The sequence below is a fragment of the Haliotis cracherodii genome, unplaced genomic scaffold, assembly GCF_022045235.1.
Source record: "Haliotis cracherodii isolate W230 unplaced genomic scaffold, xgHalCrac1.p SCAF_11, whole genome shotgun sequence".
Lineage (NCBI taxonomy): Eukaryota > Metazoa > Mollusca > Gastropoda > Lepetellida > Haliotidae > Haliotis > Haliotis cracherodii.
In genome coordinates this window covers 743988-770496 of record NW_027266266.1, presented here as the reverse complement: position 1 = coordinate 770496, position 26509 = coordinate 743988, and the positions used below count along the sequence as shown (strand labels likewise).

General features: G+C 43.4%; 1 protein-coding gene across 1 annotated transcript in view; it reads left to right on the top strand.

The window, feature by feature from the left end:
• The window catches only part of LOC139455185 (uncharacterized), a 121170-nt gene extending 95302 nt beyond the window's left edge, over window positions 1–25868 (top strand). The window contains exon 3 of the mRNA XM_071236737.1: window positions 25707–25868. Within this exon, the coding sequence (XP_071092838.1) occupies window positions 25707–25868 (162 nt within the window). The remainder of the gene's footprint in view (window positions 1–25706) is intronic.
• Window positions 25869–26509: the final 641 nt, after the last annotated feature.

Genomic DNA, 26509 nt, shown 5'->3' with positions numbered 1-26509 from the left:
ATTTCCATTAGCTGTCTCGAAGACCATTTCCCTCTAGCTACATTAAACACCATGTTCCTCTGGCTAGCCTCAACACAACTTCCCATTAGCTGTCTCGAACACCATTTCCCTCTAGCTACATTAAACACCATTTTCCTCTGGCTAGCCTCAACACAACTTCCCATTAGCTGTCTCGAAAAAGCATTTCCCTCTAGCTACATTAAACACCATTTTCCTCTAATTAGCCTCAACGCAACTTCCCATTAGCTGTCTCCAACAGCATTTCCCTCTAGCTGCATTAAACACCATTTTCCTCTGGCTAGCCTCAACACAACTTCCCATTAGCTGTCTCCAACACCATTTCCTTCTAGCTACAATCAACACCATTTTCCTCTAACTTGCCTCAACACAACTTCCCAATACCTGTCTCCAACACCATTTCCCTCTAGCTACATTAAACACCATTTTCCTCTGGCTAGCCTCAACACAATTTCCCATTAGCTTTCTCGAACACCATTTCCTTCTATCTACAGTAAACACCATTTTCCCCTGGCTAGCGTCAACACAACTTCCCATTAGCTGTTTTCAACAACATTTCCCTCTAGCTGCTTTAAACACCATTTTCCTCTGGCTAGCCTCAACACAACTTCCCATTAGCTGTCTCCAACAGCATTTCCCTCTACCTACAGTAAACACCATTTTCCTTTGGCTAGCCTCAGCACACATTTCCATTAGCTGTCTCGAACACCATTTCCTTCTACCTACATTAAACACCATTTTCCTCTGGCTAGCCTCAACACAACTTCCCATTAGCTGTCTCGAACACCATTTCCCTCTAGCTACATTAAACACCATTTTCCTCTGGCTAGCCTCAACGCAACTTCCCATTAGCTGTCTCCAACAGCATTTCCCTCTAGCTACATTAAACACCATTTTCCTCTGACTAGCCTCAAAACAACTTCCCATTAGCTGTCTCGAACAGCATTTCCCTCTAGCTACATTAAACACCATTTTCCTCTGGCTAGCCTCAACACAACTTCCCATTAGCTGTCTTCAATACCATTTCCCTCTAGCTACATTAAACACCATTTTCATCTGGCTAGCCTCAACACAACTTTCCATTAGCTGTCTTCAAAACCATTTCCCTCTAGCTGCATTAAACACCATTTTCCTCTGGCTAGCCTCAACACAACTTCCCATTAGCCGTCTCCAACACCATTTCCTTCTAGCTACAATAAACACCATTTTCCTCTGACTAGCCTCAACACAACTTCCCAATAGCTGTCTCCAACACCATTTCCTTCTACCTACATTAAATACCATTTTCCTCTGGCTAGCCTCAACACAATTTCCCATTAGCTTTCTCGAACACCATTTCCTTCTACCTACAGTAAACACCATTTTCCTCTGGCTAGCGTCAACACAACTTCCCATTAGCTGTCTTCAACACCATTTCCCTCTAGCTACATTAAACACCATTTTCCTCTGGCTAGCCTCAACACAACTTCCCATTAGCTGTCTTCAACAACATTTCCCTCTAGCTACATTAAACACCATTTTTCTCTGGCTAGCCTCAACAGAACTTCACATTAGCTGTCTTCAACACCATTTCCCTCTAGCTACAATAAACACCATTTTCCTCTGGCTAGCCTCAACACAACTTCCCATTAGCTGTCTCGAACACCATTTCCCTCTAGCGACATTAAACACCATTTTCCTCTTGCTAGCCTCAACACAACTTCCCATTAGCTGTCTCCAATAGAATTTTCCTCTAGCTACATTAAACACCATTTTCCTCTGGCTAGCCTCTACACAACTTCCCATTAGCTGTCTCCAACAGCATTTCCCTCTAGCTACATTAAACACCATTTTCCTCTGGCTAGCCTCAACACAACTTTCCATTAGCTGTCTCGAACACCATTTCCCTCTAGCTACATTAAACACCATTTTCCTCTAACTAGCCTCAACACAACTTTCCATTAGCTGTCTCGAACACCATTTCCCTCTAGCTACATTAAACACCATTTTCCTCTGGCTAGCCTCAACACAACTTCCCATTAGCTGTCTTCAACAACATTTCCCTCTAGCCGCATTAAACACCATTTTCCTCTTGCTAGCCTCAACACAACTTCCCATTAGCTGTCTCCTACAGAATTTCCCTCTAGCTACATTAAACACCATTTTCCTCTGGCTAGCCTCAACACAACTTCCCATTAGCTGTCTTCAACACCATTTCCCTCTAGCTACATTAAACACCATTTTCCTCTAACTAGCCTCAACACAACTTTCCATTAGCTGTCTCGAACAACATTTCCCTCTAGCTACATTAAACACCATTTTCCTCTGGCTAGCCTCAACACAATTTCCCATTAGCTTTCTCGAACACCATTTCCTTCTACCTACAGTAAACACCATTTTCCTCTGGCTAGCGTCAACACAACTTCCCATTAGCTGTCTTCAACACCATTTCCCTCTAGCTACATTAAACACCATTTTCCTCTTGCTAGCCTCAACACAACTTCCCATTAGCTGTCTTCAACAACATTTCCCTCTAGCTACATTAAACACCATTTTTCTCTGGCTAGCCTCAACAGAACTTCCCATTAGCTGTCTTCAACACCATTTCCCTCTAGCTACAATAAACACCATTTTCCTCTGGCTAGCCTCAACACAACTTCCCATTAGCTGTCTCGAACACCATTTCCCTCTAGCGACATTAAACACCATTTTCCTCTGGCTAGCCTCAACACAACTTCCCATTAGCTGTCTCCAATAGAATTTTCCTCTAGCTACATTAAACACCATTTTCCTCTGGCTAGCCTCAACACAACTTCCCATTAGCTGTCTCCAACAGCATTTCCCTCTAGCTACATTAAACACCATTTTCCTCTGGCTAGCCTCAACACAACTTTCCATTAGCTGTCTCGAACACCATTTCCCTCTAGCTACATTAAACACCATTTTCCTCTAATTAGCCTCAACACAACTTTCCATTGGCTGTCTCGAACACCATTTCCCTCTAGCTACATTAAACACCATTTTCCTCTGGCTAGCCTCAACACAACTTCCCATTAGCTGTCTTCAACAACATTTCCCTCTAGCCGCATTAAACACCATTTTCCTCTTGCTAGCCTCAACACAACTTCCCATTAGCTGTCTCCTACAGCATTTCCCTCTAGCTACATTAAACACCATTTTCCTCTGGCTAGCCTCAACACAACTTCCCATTAGCTGTCTCCAACACCATTTCCCTCTAGCTACATTAAACACCATTTTCCTCTAACTAGCCTCAACACAACTTTCCATTAGCTGTCTCGAACAACATTTCCCTCTAGCTACATTAAACACCATTTTCCTCTGACTAGCCTCAACACAACTTCCCATTAGCTGTCTTCAACACCATTTCGCTCTAGCTACATTCAACACCATTTTCCACTGGCTAGCCTCAACACAACTTCCCATTAGCTGTCTCCAACAGCATTTCCCTCTAGCTGCTTTAAACACCATTTTCCTCTGGCTAGCCTCAACACAACTTCCCATTAGCTGTCTCCAACAGCATTTCCCTATAGTTACATTAAACACCATTTTCCACTGGCTAGCCTCAACACAACTTCCCATTAGCTGTTTTCAACAACATTTCCCTCTAGCTGCTTTAAACACCATTTTCCTCTGGCTAGCCTCAACACAACTTCCCATTAGCTGTCTCCAACAGCATTTCCCTATAGTTACATTAAACACCATTTTCCACTGGCTAGCCTCAACACAACTTCCCATTAGCTGTTTTCAACAACATTTCCCTCTAGCTGCTTTAAACACCATTTTCCTCTGGCTAGCCTCAACACAACTTCCCATTAGCTGTCTCCAACAGCATTTCCCTCTAGCTACAGTAAACACCATTTTCCTTTGGCTAGCCTCAGCAAACATTTCCATTAGCTGTCTCGAAGACCATTTCCCTCTAGCTACATTAAACACCATGTTCCTCTGGCTAGCCTCAACACAACTTCCCATTAGCTGTCTCGAACACCATTTCCCTCTAGCTACATTAAACACCATTTTCCTCTGGCTAGCCTCAACACAACTTCCCATTAGCTGTCTCGAAAAAGCATTTCCCTCTAGCTACATTAAACACCATTTTCCTCTAATTACCCTCAACGCAACTTCCCATTAGCTGTCTCCAACAGCATTTCCCTCTAGCTACATTAAACACCATTTTCCTCTGACTAGCCTCAAAACAACTTCCCATTAGCTGTCTCGAACAGCATTTCCCTCTAGCTACATTAAACACCATTTTCCTCTGGCTAGCCTCAACACAATTTCCCATTAGCTGTCTCCAAGACCATTTCCCTCTAGCTACATTAAACACCATTTTCCTCTGGCTAGCCTCAACACAACTTCCCATTAGCTGTCTTCAACAACATTTCCCTCTAGCTACATTAAACACCATTTTCCTCTGGCTAGCGTCAACACAACTTCCCATTAGCTGTCTCCTACAGCATTTCCCTCTAGCTACATTAAACACCATTTTCCTCTGGCTAGCCTCAACACAACTTCCCATTAGCTGTCTCCAACACCATTTCCCTCTAGCTACATTAAACACCATTTTCCTCTAACTAGCCTCAACACAACTTTCCATTAGCTGTCTCGAACAACATTTCCCTCTAGCTACATTAAACACCATTTTCCTCTGGCTAGCCTCAACACAATTTCCCATTAGCTTTCTCGAACACCATTTCCTTCTACCTACAGTAAACACCATTTTCCTCTGGTTAGCGTCAACACAACTTCCCATTAGCTGTCTTCAACACCATTTCCCTCTAGCTACATTAAACACCATTTTCCTCTGGCTAGCCTCAACACAACTTCCCATTAGCTGTCTTCAACAACATTTCCATCTAGCTACATTAAACACCATTTTTCTCTGGCTAGCCTCAACAGAACTTCCAATTAGCTGTCTTCAACACCATTTCCCTCTAGCTACAATAAACACCATTTTCCTCTGGCTAGCCTCAACACAACTTCCCATTAGCTGTCTCGAACACCATTTCCCTCTAGCGACATTAAACACCATTTTCCTCTGGCTAGCCTCAACACAACTTCCCATTAGCTGTCTCCAATAGAATTTTCCTCTAGCTACATTAAACACCATTTTCCTCTGGCTAGCCTATACACAACTTCCCATTAGCTGTCTCCAACAGCATTTCCCTCTAGCTACATTAAACACCATTTTCCTCTGGCTAGCCTCAACACAACTTTCCATTAGCTGTCTCGAACACCATTTCCCTCTAGCTACATTAAACACCATTTTCCTCTGGCTAGCCTCAACACAACTTTCCATTAGCTGTCTCGAACACCATTTCCCTTTAGCTACATTAAACACCATTTTCCTCTGGCTAGCCTCAACACAACTTCCCATTAGCTGTCTTCAACAACATTTCCCTCTAGCCGCATTAAACACCATTTTCCTCTTGCTAGCCTCAACACAACTTCCCATTAGCTGTCTTCAACACCATTTCGCTCTAGCTACATTCAACACCATTTTCCACTGGCTAGCCTCAACACAACTTCCCATTAGCTGTCTCCAACAGCATTTCCCTCTAGCTGCTTTAAACACCATTTTCCTCTGGCTAGCCTCAACACATCTTCCCATTAGCTGTCTCCAACAGCATTTCCCTCTAGTTACATTAAACACCATTTTCCACTGGCTAGCCTCAACACAACTTCCCATTAGCTGTTTTCAACAACATTTCCCTCTAGCTGCTTTAAACACCATTTTCCTCTGGCTAGCCTCAACACAACTTCCCATTAGCTGTCTCCAACAGCATTTCCCTCTAGCTACAGTAAACACCATGTTCCTTTGGCTAGCCTCAGCAAACATTTCCATTAGCTGTCTCGAACACCATTTCCCTCTAGCTACATTAAACACCATGTTCCTCTGGCTAGCCTCAACACAACTTCCCATTAGCTGTCTCGAACACCATTTCCCTCTAGCTACATTAAACACCATTTTCCTCTGGCTAGCCTCAACACAACTTCCCATTAGCTGTCTCGAAAAAGCATTTCCCTCTAGCTACATTAAACACCATTTTCCTCTAATTAGCCTCAACGCAACTTCCCATTAGCTGTCTCCAACAGCATTTCCCTCTAGCTACATTAAACACCATTTTCCTCTGACTAGCCTCAAAACAACTTCCCATTAGCTGTCTCGAACAGCATTTCCCTCTAGCTACATTAAACACCATTTTCCTCTGGCTAGACTCAACACAACTTTCCATTAGCTGTCTCCAAGACCATTTCCCTCTAGCTACATTAAACACCATTTTCCTATGGCTAGCCTCAACACAACTTCCCATTAGCTGTCTTCAACAACATTTCCCTCTAGCTACATTAAACACCATTTTCCTCTGGCTAGCCTCAACACAACTTCCCATTAGCTGTCGTCAACAGCATTTCCCTCTAGCTACATTAAACACCATTTTCCTCTGGCTAGCCTCAACACAACTTCCCATTAGCTGTCTTCAACACCATTTCCCTCTAGCTACATTAAACACCATTTTCCTCTGGCTAGCCTCAACACAACTTCCCATTAGCTGTCTCCAACAGCATTTCCCTCTAGCTACATTAAACACCATTTTCCTCTGGCTAGCCTCAACACACCTTCCCATTAGCTGTCTTCAACACCATTTCCCTCTAGCTACATTAAACACCATTTTCCTCTGGCTAACCTCAACACAACTTCCCATTAGCTGTCTCCAACACCATTTCCCTCTAGCTACATTAAAGCCATTTTCCTCTGGCTAGCCTCAACACAACTTCCCATTAGCTGTCTTGAACAATATTTCCCTCTAGCTACATTAAACACCATTTTCCTCTGGCTAGCCTCAACACAACTTTCCATTAGCTGTCTCCAAGACCATTTCCCTCTAGCTACATTAAACACCATTTTCCTATGGCTAGCCTCAACACAACTTCCCATTAGCTGTCTTCAACAACATTTCCCTCTAGCTACATTAAACACCATTTTCCTCTGGCTAGCCTCAACACAACTTCCCATTAGCTGTCGTCAACAGCATTTCCCTCTAGCTACATTAAACACCATTTTCCTCTGGCTAGCCTCAACACAACTTCCCATTAGCTGTCTCCAACACCATTTCCCTCTAGCTACATTAAACACCATTTTCCTCTAACTAGCCTCAACACAACTTTCCATTAGCTGTCTCGAACAACATTTCCCTCTAGCTACATTAAACACCATTTTCCTCTGGCTAGCCTCAACACAATTTCCCATTAGCTTTCTCGAACACCATTTCCTTCTACCTACAGTAAACACCATTTTCCTCTGGTTAGCGTCAACACAACTTCCCATTAGCTGTCTTCAACACCATTTCCCTCTAGCTACATTAAACACCATTTTCCTCTGGCTAGCCTCAACACAACTTCCCATTAGCTGTCTTCAACAACATTTCCATCTAGCTACATTAAACACCATTTTTCTCTGGCTAGCCTCAACAGAACTTCCAATTAGCTGTCTTCAACACCATTTCCCTCTAGCTACAATAAACACCATTTTCCTCTGGCTAGCCTCAACACAACTTCCCATTAGCTGTCTCGAACACCATTTCCCTCTAGCGACATTAAACACCATTTTCCTCTGGCTAGCCTCAACACAACTTCCCATTAGCTGTCTCCAATAGAATTTTCCTCTAGCTACATTAAACACCATTTTCCTCTGGCTAGCCTCTACACAACTTCCCATTAGCTGTCTCCAACAGCATTTCCCTCTAGCTACATTAAACACCATTTTCCTCTGGCTAGCCTCAACACAACTTTCCATTAGCTGTCTCGAACACCATTTCCCTTTAGCTACATTAAACACCATTTTCCTCTGGCTAGCCTCAACACAACTTCCCATTAGCTGTCTTCAACAACATTTCCCTCTAGCCGCATTAAACACCATTTTCCTCTTGCTAGCCTCAACACAACTTCCCATTAGCTGTCTCCTACAGCATTTCCCTCTAGCTACATTAAACACCATTTTCCTCTGGCTAGCCTCAACACAACTTCCCATTAGCTGTCTTCAACACCATTTCGCTCTAGCTACATTCAACACCATTTTCCACTGGCTAGCCTCAACACAACTTCCCATTAGCTGTCTCCAACAGCATTTCCCTCTAGCTGCTTTAAACACCATTTTCCTCTGGCTAGCCTCAACACAACTTCCCATTAGCTGTCTCCAACAGCATTTCCCTCTAGTTACATTAAACACCATTTTCCACTGGCTAGCCTCAACACAACTTCCCATTAGCTGTTTTCAACAACATTTCCCTCTAGCTGCTTTAAACACCATTTTCCTCTGGCTAGCCTCAACACAACTTCCCATTAGCTGTCTCCAACAGCATTTCCCTCTAGCTACAGTAAACACCATGTTCCTTTGGCTAGCCTCAGCAAACATTTCCATTAGCTGTCTCGAACACCATTTCCCTCTAGCTACATTAAACACCATGTTCCTCTGGCTAGCCTCAACACAACTTCCCATTAGCTGTCTCGAACACCATTTCCCTCTAGCTACATTAAACACCATTTTCCTCTGGCTAGCCTCAACACAACTTCCCATTAGCTGTCTCGAAAAAGCATTTCCCTCTAGCTACATTAAACACCATTTTCCTCTAATTAGCCTCAACGCAACTTCCCATTAGCTGTCTCCAACAGCATTTCCCTCTAGCTACATTAAACACCATTTTCCTCTGACTAGCCTCAAAACAACTTCCCATTAGCTGTCTCGAACAGCATTTCCCTCTAGCTACATTAAACACCATTTTCCTCTGGCTAGCCTCAACACAACTTTCCATTAGCTGTCTCCAAGACCATTTCCCTCTAGCTACATTAAACACCATTTTCCTATGGCTAGCCTCAACACAACTTCCCATTAGCTGTCTTCAACAACATTTCCCTCTAGCTACATTAAACACCATTTTCCTCTGGCTAGCCTCAACACAACTTCCCATTAGCTGTCGTCAACAGCATTTCCCTCTAGCTACATTAAACACCATTTTCCTCTGGCTAGCCTCAACACAACTTCCCATTAGCTGTCTTCAACACCATTTCCCTCTAGCTACATTAAACACCATTTTCCTCTGGCTAGCCTCAACACAACTTCCCATTAGCTGTCTCCAACAGCATTTCCCTCTAGCTACATTAAACACCATTTTCCTCTGGCTAGCCTCAACACACCTTCCCATTAGCTGTCTTCAACACCATTTCCCTCTAGCTACATTAAACACCATTTTCCTCTGGCTAACCTCAACACAACTTCCCATTAGCTGTCTCCAACACCATTTCCCTCTAGCTACATTAAAGCCATTTTCCTCTGGCTAGCCTCAACACAACTTCCCATTAGCTGTCTTGAACAATATTTCCCTCTAGCTACATTAAACACCATTTTCCTCTGGCTAGCCTCAACACAACTTTCCATTAGCTGTCTCCAAGACCATTTCCCTCTAGCTACATTAAACACCATTTTCCTATGGCTAGCCTCAACACAACTTCTCATTAGCTGTCTTCAACAACATTTCCCTCTAGCTACATTAAACACCATTTTCCTCTGGCTAGCCTCAACACAACTTCCCATTAGCTGTCGTCAACAGCATTTCCCTCTAGCTACATTAAACACCATTTTCCTCTGGCTAGCCTCAACACAACTTCCCATTAGCTGTCTTCAACACCATTTCCCTCTAGCTACATTAAACACCATTTTCCTCTGGCTAGCCTCAACACAACTTCCCATTAGCTGTCTCCAACAGCATTTCCCTCTAGCTACATTAAACACCATTTTCCTCTGGCTAGCCTCAACACACCTTCCCATTAGCTGTCTTCAACACCATTTCCCTCTAGCTACATTAAACACCATTTTCCTCTGGCTAACCTCAACACAACTTCCCATTAGCTGTCTCCAACACCATTTCCCTCTAGCTACATTAAAGCCATTTTCCTCTGGCTAGCCTCAACACAACTTCCCATTAGCTGTCTTGAACAATATTTCCATCTAGCTACATTAAACACCATTTTCCTCTGGCTAGCCTCAACACAACTTCCCATAAGCTGTCTTCAACACCATTTCCCTCTAGTTACTTTAAACACCATTTTCCTCTGGCTAGCCTCAACACAACTTCCCATTAGCTGTCTCCAACAGCATTTCCCTCTAGCTACATTAAACACCATTACCTCTGGCTAGCCTCAACACAACTTTCCATTAGCTGTCTCGAACACCATTTCCCTCTAGCTACATTAAACACCATTTTCCTCTGGCTAGCCTCAACACAACTTCCCATTAGCTGTCTTCAACAACATTTCCCTCTAGCTACATTAAAAACCATTTTCCTCTGGCTAGCCTCAACACAACTTTCCATTAGCTGTCTCGAACACCATTTCCCTCTAACTACATTAAACACCGTTTTCCACAAGGCAGTTTCAACACAACTTCCCATTAGCTGTCTCCAACAGCATTTCCCTCTAGCTACATTAAACACCATTTTCCTCTGGCTAGCCTCAACACAACTTCCCATTAGCTGTCTTCAACAACATTTCCCTCTAGCTACATTAAACACCATTTTCCACTGGCTAGCCTCAACACAACTTCCCATTAGCTGTCTCGAACACCATCTCTGTCTAGCTACATTAAACACCATTTTCCACTGGGTAGCCTCAACACAACTTCCCATTAGCTGTCTTCAACAACATTTCCCTCTAGCTACATTAAAAACCATTTTCCTCTGGCTAGCCTCAACACAACTTCCCATTAGATGTCTTCAACAACATTTCCCTCTAGCTACATTAAACACCATTTTCTACTGGCTAGCCTCAACACAACTTCCCATTAGCTGTCTCGAACACCATTTCCCTCTAGCTACATTAAACACCATTTTCCTCTGGCTAGCCTCAACACAACTTCCCATTAGTTGTCTTCAACACCATTTCCCTCTAGCTACATTAAACACCATTTTCCTCTGGCTAGCCTCAACACAACTTCCCATTAGCTGTCTCCAACAGCATTTCCATCTAGCTACATTAAACACCATTTTCCTCTGACTAGCCTGAACACAACTTCCCATTAGCTGTCTCCAACAGCATTTCCCTCTATCTACAAAAAACACCATTTCCCTCTAGCTACATTAAACACCATGTTCCTCTGGCTAGCCTCAACACAACTTCCCATTAGCTGTCTCGAACACCATTTCCCTCTAGCTACATTAAACACCATTTTCCTCTGGCTAGCCTCAACACAACTTCCCATTAGCTGTCTCGAAAAAGCATTTCCCTCTAGCTACATTAAACACCATTTTCCTCTAATTAGCCTCAACGGAACTTCCCATTAGCTGTCTCCAACAGCATTTCCCTCTAGCTACATTAAACACCATTTTCCTCTGACTAGCCTCAAAACAACTTCCCATTAGCTGTCTCGAACAGCATTTCCCTCTAGCTACATTAAACACCATTTTCCTCTGGCTAGCCTCAACACAACTTTCCATTAGCTGTCTCCAAGACCATTTCCCTCTAGCTACATTAAACACCATTTTCCTATGGCTAGCCTCAACACAACTTCCCATTAGCTGTCTTCAACAACATTTCCCTCTAGCTACATTAAACACCATTTTCCTCTGGCTAGCCTCAACACAACTTCCCATTAGCTGTCGTCAACAGCATTTCCCTCTAGCTACATTAAACACCATTTTCCTCTGGCTAGCCTCAACACAACTTCCCATTAGCTGTCTTCAACACCATTTCCCTCTAGCTACATTAAACACCATTTTCATCTGGCTAGCCTCAACACAACTTCCCATTAGCTGTCTCCAACACCATTTCCTTCTAGCTACAATAAACACCATTTTCCTCTGACTAGCCTCAACACAACTTCCCATTAGCTGTCTCGAACACCATTTCCCTCTAGCTACATTAAACACCGTTTTCCACAAGGCAGTTTCAACACAACTTCCCATTAGCTGTCTCCAACACCATTCCCCACTAGCTACTTTAAACACCATTTTCCTCTGGCTAGCCTCAACACAACTTCCCATTAGCTGTCTTCAACAACATTTCCCTCTAGCTGCATTAAACACCATTTTCTTCTGGCTAGCCTCAACACAACTTCCCATTTGCTGTCTCCAACACCATTCCCCACTAGCTACTTTAAACACCATTTTCCTCTGGCTAGCCTCAACACAACTTCCCATTAGCTGTCTTCAACAACATTTCCCTCTAGCTGCATTAAACACCATTTTCTTCTGGCTAGCCTCAACACAACTTCCCATTAGCTGTCTCGAACAGCATTTCCCTCTAGCTACATTAAACACCATTTTCCTCTGACTAGCCTCAACACAACTTCCCATTAGCTGTCTCCAACAGCATTTCCCTCTAGCTACATTAAACACCATTACCTCTGGCTAGCCTCAACACAACTTCCCATTAGCTGTCTCCAACACCATTTCCCTCTAGCTACATTAAACACCATTTTCCTCTGGCTAGCCTCAACACAACTTCCCATTAGCTGTCTCGAAGACCAGTTCTCTCTAGCTACATTAAACACCATTTTCCTCTGGCTAGCCTCAACACAACTTCCCATTAGCTGTCTTCAACACCATTTCCCTCTAGCTACATCAAACACCATTTTCCTCTGGCTAGCCTCAACACAACTTCCCATTAGCTGTCTCCAACAGCATTTCCCTCTAGCTACATTAAACACCATTTTCCTCTGGCTAGCCTCAACACACCTTCCCATTAGCTGTCTTCAACACCATTTCCCTGTAGCTACATTAAACACCATTTTCCTCTGGCTAACCTCAACACAACTTCCCATTAGCTGTCTCCAACACCATTTCCCTCTAGCTACATTAAAGCCATTTTCCTCTGGCTAGCCTCAACACAACTTCCCATTAGCTGTCTTGAACAATATTTCCCTCTAGCTACATTAAACACCATTTTCCTCTGGCTAGCCTCAACACAACTTCCCATAAGCTGTCTTCAACACCATTTCCCTCTAGTTACTTTAAACACCATTTTCCTCTGGCTAGCCTCAACACAACTTCCCATTAGCTGTCTCCAACAGCATTTCCCTCTAGCTACATTAAACACCATTTTCCACTGGCTAGCCTCAACACAACTTTCCATTAGCTGTCTCGAACACCATTTCCCTCTAGCTACATTAAACACCATTTTCCTCTGGCTAGCCTCAACACAACTTCCCATTAGCTGTCTTCAACAACATTTCCCTCTAGCTACATTAAACACCATTTTCCACTGGCTAGCCTCAACACAACTTCCCATTAGCTGTCTCGAACACCATCTCTCTCTAGCTACATTAAACACCATTTTCCACTGGCTAGCCTCAACACAACTTCCCATTAGCTGTCTTCAACAACATTTCCCTCTAGCTACATTAAAAACCATTTTCCTCTGGCTAGCCTCAACACAACTTTCCATTAGCTGTCTCGAACACCATTTCCCTCTAACTACATTAAACACCGTTTTCCACAAGGCAGTTTCAACACAACTTCCCATTAGCTGTCTCCAACAGCATTTCCCTCTAGCTACATTAAACACCATTTTCCTCTGGCTAGCCTCAACACAACTTCCCATTAGCTGTCTTCAACAACATTTCCCTCTAGCTACATTAAACACCATTTTCCACTGGCTAGCCTCAACACAACTTCCCATTAGCTGTCTCGAACACCATCTCTCTCTAGCTACATTAAACACCATTTTCCACTGGGTAGCCTCAACACAACTTCCCATTAGCTGTCTTCAACAACATTTCCCTCTAGCTACATTAAAAACCATTTTCCTCTGGCTAGCCTCAACACAACTTCCCATTATATGTCTTCAACAACATTTCCCTCTAGCTACATTAAACACCATTTTCTACTGGCTAGCCTCAACACAACTTCCCATTAGCTGTCTCGAACACCATTTCCCTCTAGCTACATTAAACACCATTTTCCTCTGGCTAGCCTCAACACAACTTCCCATTAGCTGTCTTCAACACCATTTCCCTCTAGCTACATTAAACACCATTTTCCTCTGGCTAGCCTCAACACAACTTCCCATTAGCTGTCTCCAACAGCATTCCCATCTAGCTACATTAAACACCATTTTCCTCTGACTAGCCTGAACACAACTTCCCATTAGCTGTCTCCAACAGCATTTCCCTCTAGCTACAAAAAACACCATTTTCCACTGGCTAGCCTCAACACAACTTCCCATTAGCTGTCTTCAACAACATTTCCCTCTAGCTACATTAAAAACCATTTTCCTCTGGCTAGCCTCAACACAACTTTCCATTAGCTGTCTCGAACACCATTTCCCTCTAACTACATTAAACACCGTTTTCCACAAGGCAGTTTCAACACAACTTCCCATTAGCTGTCTCCAACAGCATTTCCCTCTAGCTACATTAAACACCATTTTCCTCTGGCTAGCCTCAACACAACTTCCCATTAGCTGTCTTCAACAACATTTCCCTCTAGCTACATTAAACACCATTTTCCACTGGCTAGCCTCAACACAACTTCCCATTAGCTGTCTCGAACACCATCTCTCTCTAGCTATATTAAACACCATTTTCCACTGGGTAGCCTCAACACAACTTCCCATTAGCTGTCTTCAACAACATTTCCCTCTAGCTACATTAAAAACCATTTTCCTCTGGCTAGCCTCAACACAACTTCCCATTAGATGTCTTCAACAACATTTCCCTCTAGCTACATTAAACACCATTTTCTACTGGCTAGCCTCAACACAACTTCCCATTAGCTGTCTCGAACACCATTTCCCTCTAGCTACATTAAACACCATTTTCCTCTGGCTAGCCTCAACACAACTTCCCATTAGCTGTCTTCAACACCATTTCCCTCTAGCTACATTAAACACCATTTTCCTCTGGCTAGCCTCAACACAACTTCCCATTAGCTGTCTCCAACAGCATTTCCATCTAGCTACATTAAACACCATTTTCCTCTGACTAGCCTGAACACAACTTCCCATTAGCTGTCTCCAACAGCATTTCCCTCTAGCTACAAAAAACACCATTTTCCACTGGCTAGCCTCAACACAACTTCCCATTAGCTGTCTCCAACACCATCTCTCTCTAGCTACATTAAACACCATTTTCCACTGGCTAGCCTCAACACAACTTCCCATTAGCTGTCTTCAACAACATTTCCCTCTAGCTACATTAAAAACCATTTTCCTCTGGCTAGCCTCAACACAACTTTCCATTAGCTGTCTCGAACACCATTTCCCTCTAACTACATTAAACACCGTTTTCCACAAGGCAGTTTCAACACAACTTCCCATTAGCTGTCTCCAACAGCATTTCCCTCTAGCTACATTAAACACCATTTTCCTCTGGCTAGCCTCAACACAACGTCCCATTAGCTGTCTTCAACAACATTTCCCTCTAGCTACATTAAACACCATTTTCCACTGGCTAGCCTCAACACAACTTCCCATTAGCTGTCTCGAACACCATCTCTCTCTAGCTACATTAAACACCATTTTCCACTGGCTAGCCTCAACACAACTTCCCATTAGCTGTCTTCAACAACATTTCCCTCTAGCTACATTAAAAACCATTTTCCTCTGGCTAGCCTCAACACAACTTCCCATTAGATGTCTTCAACAACATTTCCCTCTAGCTACATTAAACACCATTTTCTACTGGCTAGCCTCAACACAACTTCCCATTAGCTGTCTCCAACACCATTTCCCTCTAGCTACATTAAACACCATTTTCCTCTGGCTAGCCTCAACACAACTTCCCATTAGCTGTCTTCAACACCATTTCCCTCTAGCTACATTAAACACCATTTTCCTCTGGCTAGCCTCAACACAACTTCCCATTAGCTGTCTCCAACAGCATTTCCATCTAGCTACATTAAACACCATTTTCCTCTGACTAGCCTGAACACAACTTCCCATTAGCTGTCTCCAACAGCATTTCCCTCTAGCTACAAAAAACACCATTTTCCACTGGCTAGCCTCAACACAACTTCCCATTAGCTGTCTCGAACACCATTTCCCTCTAACTACATTAAACACCGTTTTCCACAAGGCATTTTCAACACAACTTCCCATTAGCTGTCTCCAACACCATTCCCCACTAGCTACTTTAAACACCATTTTCCTCTGGCTAGCCTCAACACAACTTCCCATTAGCTGTCTCCAACAGCATTTCCCTCTAGCTACATTAAACACCATTTTCCTCTGGCTAGCCTCAACACAACTTCCCATTAGCTGTCTTCAACAACATTTCCCTCTAGCTACATTAAACACCATTTTCCACTGGCTAGCCTCAACACAACTTCCCATTAGCTGTCTCGAACACCATTTCCCTCTAGCTACATTAAACACCATTTTCCTCTGGCTAGCCTCAACACAACTTCCCATTAGCTGTCTTCAACAACATTTCCCTCTAGCTACATTAAAAACCATTTTCCTCTGGCTAGCCTCAACACAACTTCCCATTAGATGTCTTCAACAACATTTCCCTCTAGCTACATTAAACACCATTTTCTACTGGCTAGCCTCAACACAACTTCCCATTAGCTGTCTCGAACACCATTTCCCTCTAGCTACATTAAACACCATTTTCCTCTGGCTAGCCTCAACACAACTTCCCATTATCTGTCTTCAACAACATTTCCCTCTAGCTACATTAAACACCATTTTCCTCTGGCTAGCCTCAACACAACTTCCCATTAGCTGTCTCCAACAGCATTTCCATCTAGCTACATTAAACACCATTTTCCTCTGACTAGCCTCAACACAACTTCCCATTAGCTGTCTCCAACAGCATTTCCCTCTAGCTACATTAAACACCATTTTCCACTGGCTAGCCTCAACACAACTTCCCATTAGCTGTCTCGAACACCATTTCCCTCTAACTACATTAAACACCGTTTTCCACAAGGCAGTTTCAACACAACTTCCCATTAGCTGTCTCCAACACCATTCCCCACTAGCTACATTAAACACCATTTTCCACTGGCTAGCCTCAAACACAACTTCCCATTAGCTGCCTTCAACACCATTTCCCCATAGCTAGCTTTATACGTACTTTAGGATCAACTCATCTAAACTCTGTGCAAAAGATATATATTTAACTTAATTTTTCCTTGTGGTTGTAAAAATATATACTGAAAGGTGTAGATTTGACAGTCTCATCTAGCACGATTAGTCTGAAAACATGATAAAACATTGCTCATTCCATTCTTCATCCCACCTTACTATCACAACACCCTTGTCTGTTTACAACTTCACTCAAAGTGACCACACTCCATTTAAAACAGACGTCAAGCCTATGAAGTGACAGTTGTTCGAATTCAGTCAATACATAAAGGTTATCACGCGAGTGTGTTTGGGGATGGTAAATATCCTGCATTAGGAATAAACATTGTATTTAGTGAGCCTTCGCTCATTAATATTTATTACATCAGAGGGTGAGTGATGTGTCAGTCGGTCAGTGACAGTAGACAATATAGTTCCAACTGAAATCTGTTTCTTATACAGTGGCGAAACAACATAAACGCAAAACAACAATTGTTTTTAGTTGCCTTTCGCGGCAATCTATCTGTCTGTCCGCTAGAGTAACTGCCCTTTGTCAAAGGGAAGCTACTCTAATCCTAGTCTATGAGACGTCACGGCCACGGCCAGACGTTGTTGACAGTCTGCCTGTCCTGTTATAACGTTAAGAAGTGTAGTCAGATGTACACACAAAAATATATTTCGGGCATATCCAACTATTTTAATTTGTGGAGAAGGCTTCAAGCCGCAGAGGTCTACAAGCACATATATGGCTACTGATCCCGCTTGGCTAGGCCTCGTGCCCTCGCAAAATTGTTTCGAAATTTATATCTCCAAAGTTGCCACAACTTATAAAATGCCTTATCTACGTCACAGTTAGACACTGTATATTTCAGTATATTAGACTGTTCTTTTGAAAATCATAGCAATTATCCCTGTTGTTTATCCAGATTCCCGATGGTTAATTCTGACTCGATCGCCGAATGACGAGGAAGACGCCATGTTTGTTTATAAACAGTGAAAGTAGTCCCTACCTTTGATATTTGCATCTCTATCCGCATTTGACCCAAACGGATATCGTTTTTATCCGTTGGCTTTATATGAGAAACCTACCCATTATATGATAAATATCAATATCATTAGCGTACATTCAAAATACTTACACATGTATATTCTTAGATAGATCCAATCTGGTTGTCATAGGAACAACTCCTTTCTCATAATCATATTCGTATATTTTCAGATCCCTGCCCTGCGACAACCGACAGTCACATGACTGTAATCAAGAAGCTATCACCTGTGCTCACCAAAGATTTGCGGTTAGTTGGAACTGATATTCTTGACAGGCTACTTCAAGAAGATGTCCTGTCAGAGGCAGGCAGGAGCAGTATTCTCACTCGCCCGTCTACACATGCCAAGAACGCAGCTTTCCTGAAGTTTTGCAATGGCTGTACTTCTTCACAATTCACGGCAAAGGTTGTTCCTGCTCTAAAGGCATGCAATGATGAAGTGAACGCACAGTTAGCGTGTCAAATTGAAAGGGAATTGTCCCTCCCGCTTCACAATCCAAATGGATCTCTCTGCAAGTTCTGTAGTATTCGGAGCAAGGTGAATCTTCGCAGACTGGCTGACGTAATGTATAAGATGAACGCCATATCGGATCAGCAGAGAGAAGACCTGTCATCCCCCAACCTGTCACATGATATAAAATGGAAACAATTGTCAAAGATGAAGAGACCAAAATGGTTTGCATTTTCTCTGAAGAAGAAATATCCTGAAGTTTACAGAGATGTGCGTTGGACACCGTTCAGTGCACTGTGTTGCTCGTGTGAGGATGTAAGCAGCACTGTAAACACACACGAAGAAACTGATAATGGCGCAAAACAGCACCGCTTGATGAAAATGGGAAAATCACGCATGGTAAATAGGCCAACTGTCCAACGCATTATAACGCAACCCTTGAATACTGAGAAGAACACAGAGTTTCAACACGTGAAACAGTGCTGCGCCGACTTCTTAAAAATAGGAAAGAAGTATGGAATATAAGTCACAAAGCCTGCGTGGGCAACGCGTGACGCAACCCGGGTGCTCCTGGAGTGAGTGAGTGAGTTTATGCTTTACGTCACATCGGCAATATTTCAGCCATATCGTGACGAGAAGTTATACAATATTTAAGCATATATGTAAACCAAATAAGAACCTGTCAGCGAAGGACAGTAAAATGACTAGAATATCACAGATTGAATGGTTAAAACTAGCATACAACAATAAAAAGATATCATTACATAGTCAGGGTGCTCCTGGATGGTCAATGGTGTGAAACCCATCCGCCATACCTGAAAAACCAGTATGCAATGTGTTTTACACGGATGAGCACACCGTTCGCCAAAATGGGTTGAGTTGGAGAGTATCGACGCTATCTGTTTTGGAACCGTTTGTTTTCACAAAAATAATATTGCAGAGCAATAATCCTCAATGTTGTCGCGCCGAGTTTTTTTTTATGGGTGACCACGTATGGCTTCCTGGCTCCTTGGGAGATCCTAGGACTTCGGTCCAGATCCACACTAAAGCATATATAGCACTTGTATATAAGTCTCCATAAAGTTTTCCGTATATAGTTTCTGGTAGGAGCTGTCTGTGATCCTTTTCATTATCTTTTCTTCAACGTCTTTGTTCCACGTGTGCACTCTGACACATGATGGTCAGTAAACTCGAGACAACAATATTAACCGTCCAGTATATGCAGCATCCTTCTATATACTGCTAAGAAGTAAGTAACATTTAGACAACTCGATCAAAGAATATACTGACAATGGTTCATTCCAAATTAAATCAACTTGGCGAGCTCTTGTAATCAGACGTCTATCAGAGACTGAACACATTTGGAGAGAGAGACTAGCACAGAAACCAGATCTTTCACAGTACCATATAATTCATACACGGTTACAAATGCATGTTATGTATAATGTAATGCATATCTATCCACTTTTAAAACACCTGCAACTTTGTATTAAAACCGGATCAAGAGCAAATGTGTCGAAATAATGTAAGCATTGTAATAGACATTGCTTTGACTTTTCTCGCCATAATATATTGCCCTGTGTCTGACGGAAATGATTTCTTTTCATGTCTGATTGATAAGCAGGATGTTGATGTTTATTTGAAAAAAGACATGCTTGTCGACGATGATCTGCTTTCCTTATTTCTCGGGCAGATGATTATGAAAACTTGGGAATACATCACACTGTCTTTCTGCGACTTTTTGTTAACTAGTCACATATACCTTACTGCACTCACATTGTACATTGTAAATTGTGTATTCATGAGCACTGTGTGACATGATTTCATTATATACAGTCACGGAATCTAAGTAATATACTTGCCTGTGAAAGATCTTCGGAACTCTGAAGGCGATAAGGAGATAAAGAAATCCATTCCTTCATTCAATGATTTTCAGTCGTTCATTCACATTATTGTCAAGCGAGTTTGCCCTCCCCAAATGGAATCTGTTTCGGCGGATAATCAAGACTAACTAATCACTTGCACTGATGTTTTGTAGCTGATTTGCTGAAATACAGATCGGGTCCTAAAGTAAGACACCCACACACTCATATAATGATAGGTATTTATTTGTTGGTCGAAATATTATTGTCTCGTACTGTGGCGATACAAATATTACAATTGATTGACTGATTGATAGTTTATGCTCACTCTATACTTTATACTAGCGTCAAACACACTCTTCGTTTGTTGTTGTGCAATGGTCGAATTTTGGTGGCTGGCTAGTATTAAATTCTGAGTGTCTTACTTTGACCTTTGTTGTCCCGATTTGACTGTTTCACACAAACCCTTTGTGATATACATGCAATGTACTTTGTAGACCACTGTAAATAAAATCGGTTGTGTTTTGTTCTCTTAAATACATGTACGACGACACATGTCGTGCTTTGTGCTTGTGCTGACTCAAAGCATTCAGATAAAATGTTGTTTTCATATACTTAGTACCATGATGTATTTTCCGTATATGAAGATGTGTAAATGTGAAAAATAACTGTAGCAGATTATAACTGAAGATTCTGGTTTTGTGATCAATAAAGATAGTGAGTTCATGTTTGTGGTATATTCATTATAGCATCGTAACACAGGCTGACTTCCCTCTCGAGCCAAGTCAGTGAGTGAGATGTGTATGATGCCTCTTTGAGCAGTATTTCAGTTGTACCCCAGCTTGTCAGCTAGATGTGGGAGGAAGGCCCATGTGTGGTGGATGTGTGAGGGAGCCCCGTGTGTGGTGGATGTAGGAGGAAGGCCTGTGTGTGGTGGATGTGTGATGAAGGCCTGTATGTGGTGGATGTGGGAGGAAGGCCTGTGTCAGCTAGATGTGGGAGGAAGGCCTGTGTGTGGTGGATGTGGGAGGAAGGCCCGTGTGTGGTGGATGTGTGATGAAGGCCTGTATGTGGTGGATGTGTGATGAAGGCCTGTATGTGGTGGATGTGGGAGGAAGACCTGTATGTGGTGGATGTGGGAGGAAGACCTGTGAGTGGTGGATCTGTGATGAAGGCCTGTGTCAGCTAGATATGTGAGGAAGGCCTGTGCGGGGTGGATGTGTGAGGAAGACCTGTGTGTGGTGGATGTGAGGAAGGCCTGTGTGTGGTGGATGTGGGAGGAAGACCTGTGTGTGGTGGATGTGGGAGGAAGGCATGTGTGTGGTGGATGTGTGAGGAAGGCCTGTTTGTGGTGGATGTGGGAGGAAGACCTGTTTGTGGTGGATGTGGGAGGAAGGCCTGTGTGTGGTGGATGTGTGAGGAAGGCCTGTTTGTGGTGGATGTGGGAGGAAGACCTGTTTGTGGTGGATGTGGGAGGAAGACCTGTGTGTGGTGGATGTGGGAGGAAGGCCTGTGTGTGGTGGATGTGGGAGGAAGGCCTGTGTGTGGTGGATGTGGGAGGAAGGCCTGTGTGTGGTGGATGTGGGAGGAAGGCCTGTGTGTGGTGGATGTGTGATAAAGGCCTGTATGTGGTGGATGGGGGAGGAAGGCCTGTGTGTGGTGGATGTGGGAGGAAGGCCTGTGTGTGGTGGATGTGTGATGAAGGCCTGTGTGTGGTGGATGTGGGAGGAAGGCCTGTGTGTGGTGGATGTGGGAGGAAGACCCATGTGTGGTGGATGTGGGAGGAAGGCCTGTGTGTGGTGGATGTGGGAGGAAGACCCATGTGTGGTAGATGTGGGAGGAAGGCCTGTGTGTCGTGGATGTACGAAGACCTGTTTGTGGTGGATGTGGGAGAAAGGCCTGTTTGTGGTGGATGTGGGAGGAAGGCCTGTTTGTGGTGGATGTGGGAGAAAGGCCTGTTTGTGGTGGATGTGGGAGGAAGGCCTGTGTGTGGTGGATGTGGGAGGAAGACCCGTGTGTGGTGGATGTGGGAGGAAGGCCCGTGTGTGGTTGATGTGGGAGGAAGACCCATGTGTGGTGGATGTGTTTGTGGTGGATGTGGGAGGAAGGCCTGTGTGTGTGTGGATGGTCGGGGGGGAGGCCCTTGTGTGGTGGATGTTGCCCAATTGGTGAAACCAGGTATGTGCCCTATGTGTTATCTGTCCCCAACGTGTTCTCTGTCCCCTATGTGTTCTCTGTCCCCTATGTGTTCTCTGTCCCCTATGTGTTATCTGTCCCCTATGTGTTATCTGTTCCCAACGTGTTCTCTGTCCCCTATGTGTCCTCTGTCCCCTATGTGTTCTCTGTCCCCTATGTGTTCTCTGTCCCCTATGTGTTCTCTGTCCCCTATGTGTTCTCTGTCCCCTACGTGTCCTCTGTCCCCTATGTGTTCTCTGTCCCCTATGTGTTCTCTGTCCCCAACGTGTTCTCTGTCCCCTATGTGTTCTCTGTCCCCTATGTGTTCTCTGTCCCCTATGTGTTCTCTGTCCCCTATGTGTCCTCTGTCCCCTATGTGTCCTCTGTCCCCTATGTGTTCTCTGTCCCCTATGTGTTCTCTGTCCCCTATGTGTTCTCTGTCCCCTATGTGTTCTCTGTCCCCTATGTGTTCTCTGTCCCCTATGTGTCCTCTGTCCCCTATGTGTTCTCTGTCCCCTATGTGTTCTCTGTCCCCTATGTGTTCTCTGTCCCCTATGTGTTCTCTGTCCCCTATGTGTTATCTGTTCCCAACGTGTTCTCTGTCCCCTATGTGTTCTCTGTCCCCTATGTGTTCTCTGTCCCCTATGTGCTCTCTGTCCCCTACGTGTCCTCTGTCCCCTATGTGTTCTCTGTCCTCTATGTGTCCTCTGTCCCCTATGTGTTATCTGTCCCCTATGTGTTCTCTGTCCCCTATGTGTTCTCTGTCCCCTATGTGTCCTCTGTCCCCTATGTGTTCTCTGTCCCCTATGTGTCCTCTGTCCCCTATGTGTTCTCTGTCCCCTATGTGTTCTCTGTCCCCTATGTGTCCTCTGTCCCCTATGTGTTCTCTGTCCCCTATGTGTTCTCTGTCCCCTATGTGTTCTCTGTCCCATATGTGTCCTCTGTCCCCTATGTGTTCTCTGTCCCCTATGTGTCCTCTGTCCCCTATGTGTTCTCTGTCCCCTATGTGTTCTCTGTCCCCTATGTGTTCTCTGTCCCATATGTGTCCTCTGTCCCCTATTTGGCTTCTGTCCCCTATGTGTCCCCTGTGTCTCTTCTGTGAGTCCCTTCTGTAAGTTCCTTCTGTGCGTCTCTTCTGTGAGTTCCTTTTGTGAGTCCCCTCTGTGAGTTCCTTCCGTGAGTCCCTTCTGTGAGTTTCTTCTGTGAGTTCCTTCTGTGAGTTCCTTCTGTGAGTTCCTTCTGTGAGCTCCTTTTGTGAGTCCCCTCTGTGAGTTTCTTCTGTGCGTCTCTTCTGTGAGTTCCTTCTGTGAGCTCCTTCTGGGAGTCCCTTCTGGGAGTCCTTTCTGGGAGTTCCTTCTGTGAGTCCCTTCTTTGAGTTCCTTCCGTGAGTTCCTTCTGTGAGTCCCCTCTGTGAGTTCCTTCCGTGAGCTCCTTCTGGGAGTCCCCTCTGTGAGTTCCTTCCGTGAGTCCCTTATGTGAGTCCCTTCTGTGAGTCTCTTTTGTGAGTCCCTTCTGTGAGTCCCTTCTTTGCGTCTCTTCTGTGCGTTCCTTCCGTGATTCCCTTCTGTGAGTCCCTTCTGTGATATGCCACTATAAGAAGCAAGTATCTCTGTTTTGGAGCCAAGAGGACTGTATATAAAAATCATTATAATGCAAGCGACAAAAGCCTTTCCACAGACAAAAGAAATATATGTTAAAAGCAGACTCGATTGTATGATTCCGACTGTATTATGAGCATGAGTTTATGAATCACCCCCAAATAGTGATGATACCAGGTGTTCGCTGACAGGTGAGCGTATCCTGCCTCACCGGTTGCATCCGTCGACAACACATGCAAAGGCAAGTCAATTTGTTGACAAACACGGGAACATATGGTGCAAGTCAAAACAGAGGATTATACACATAATATTTGCCACTGATGCGTAAAAATTGGAAATGTCCTCCACATGTCTACCCTAAAGTTTTATTGAGGCCTTGAATGTTATAACCTGGATCAAACAAGTTTCCACCAAGAGTTGTATATATGACGCTCTTTGAAATCTTAGTAGAAAGGCATGCTCTAATTGACTTAGACGTTCCTTCCCGTTTCCACATGTCTAGCACACAACTTGAAGCATACTCGATTGTACCTCAAAAGCTGTGAAATGTAGACACCAATCCTAGAGCTGTTGGAATACTGCGCGACATAATAGGAACGTCCACTTTTGGAAAGTTAAATATAAAGCGAAGAAACCCTTTCCATGTCCAATAGAATTCGTTGCATAAAGAAGAGTCGATTGTACAATTCCGACTATATCATGAGCACGTGCTTTTCAATCACTATCAAATATGATGATACCAGGTGTTCGCGAAAAGGTGAGCGTATCCTGCCCCACCAGTGGCACCCGTCACAAACACACGCAAAGGGAAGTCAATTGCAATGAAGAGAACATGTGGTACATGTCAAAATAGGGAATTGTATCGGACATCATGTTTGTCACTGATTCTTAAAATTTGGAAATGTCCTCCACATGTCTACCATAAAACTTTTTGAACGCTTCACTGTGGCCTTGAATGTTATAACCTTGAAGAAACAACTTTTGATCAAGAGTTGTATGACGCTCTTTGAAATATTAGTAGAAAGAGAATGCTCGATTGTACCTAAAAACTTGTGAAAAGTAAACATCGAAGGTTGGAGTTGATGGAATATTGCTCGACATGAAGGATAAGTTGACTTTTGGAAAGTTGAAGTCATCCCTCTTGTCATACAGACTTGTGGAGAGTGTTTTGTCTCTCTGAATCTTTATGCATGGATCTAAATATGAAACAGATGAGACGGCCTTACTTTTCACTTTCTTTCTAGTTCAGGTGGGTAAATCAGTAGATGGGAACGAGACAGATATTTGATACAGACCACTGCTATCAAGTTATATATGGCCATTGGATATGGTACTACCACTTTATTGTGTACTGCAATTGTAATTGCTGGGCAGTAGTTTGTATTGATTTGTATACCTAGTTCATTTTTGTAATACATTTGTTGATTTATGGGTTAAGATATTGTTTCAATTTTGGAATCGAAACGTCACAATATTTACTTTTCTCTCCTTTTGTGCCTAGCTGCAGGATTCTCTGCCTGAAACTCTGCGTCAAGAAATCATCCATGTCAGTCAACTGCATCTTGAGATGCTCCTGGGTCACTTTAGCATCAATCTGGGAACGTGTCATGTCGACCAATCTCTCTGTATGCTGTTTCAAACTGTTAATAAAACTCTCTTTTAAAGTAAGCCTTTGGTCTTTGGGAATATTCTTGTCGACGCCTGCTTTCTTTACAACATCTTCTGCGATGAAGGACATGTACTTATCGTATTTTGATGACTTCTGAAACAAAATAGCCATGGCAGTTAAGACAGACAAGTGTTCACCGTCATTTCTGCTTTCGTTTGAAAATAAAGTTTTGAACCAGCTGGTTCTGAGTATCTGATTATGGTGGATACCCTGGACGCGTTCATCACCATTCCGTCTGTTCAAGTCCGGGTAGAAAGTCTGCCAATATAAATGTTGATGTGTGAACGCTCATTCTGAACAGTTATTTTGATGGGTTGTTGATTTTAAGTTCAAGCGAGAGAAATTATGTTCCAAGTTGTTGCTGAGAGAGATTCTGTTGTGACACTGAAGCGAGTGAAGACATAATGCCCTTGATAATCGAGGATGATCATTGACTGCGCGTGAGAGAACCTGGCTGCCCATTTATCTGCTTCATCGCCAATATTTCTACAGTTTAACGCTGCGCTCAACAACATTCTAGCTGTGTGAAGGCGACCAGGGAATAATCAAGACTGAACCAGATAATCCAGTGATTGATGCTAATAATAATGAGAAGTGCTGAACGTCTCAATCAACAAAACGCAAGTCACCTAGTC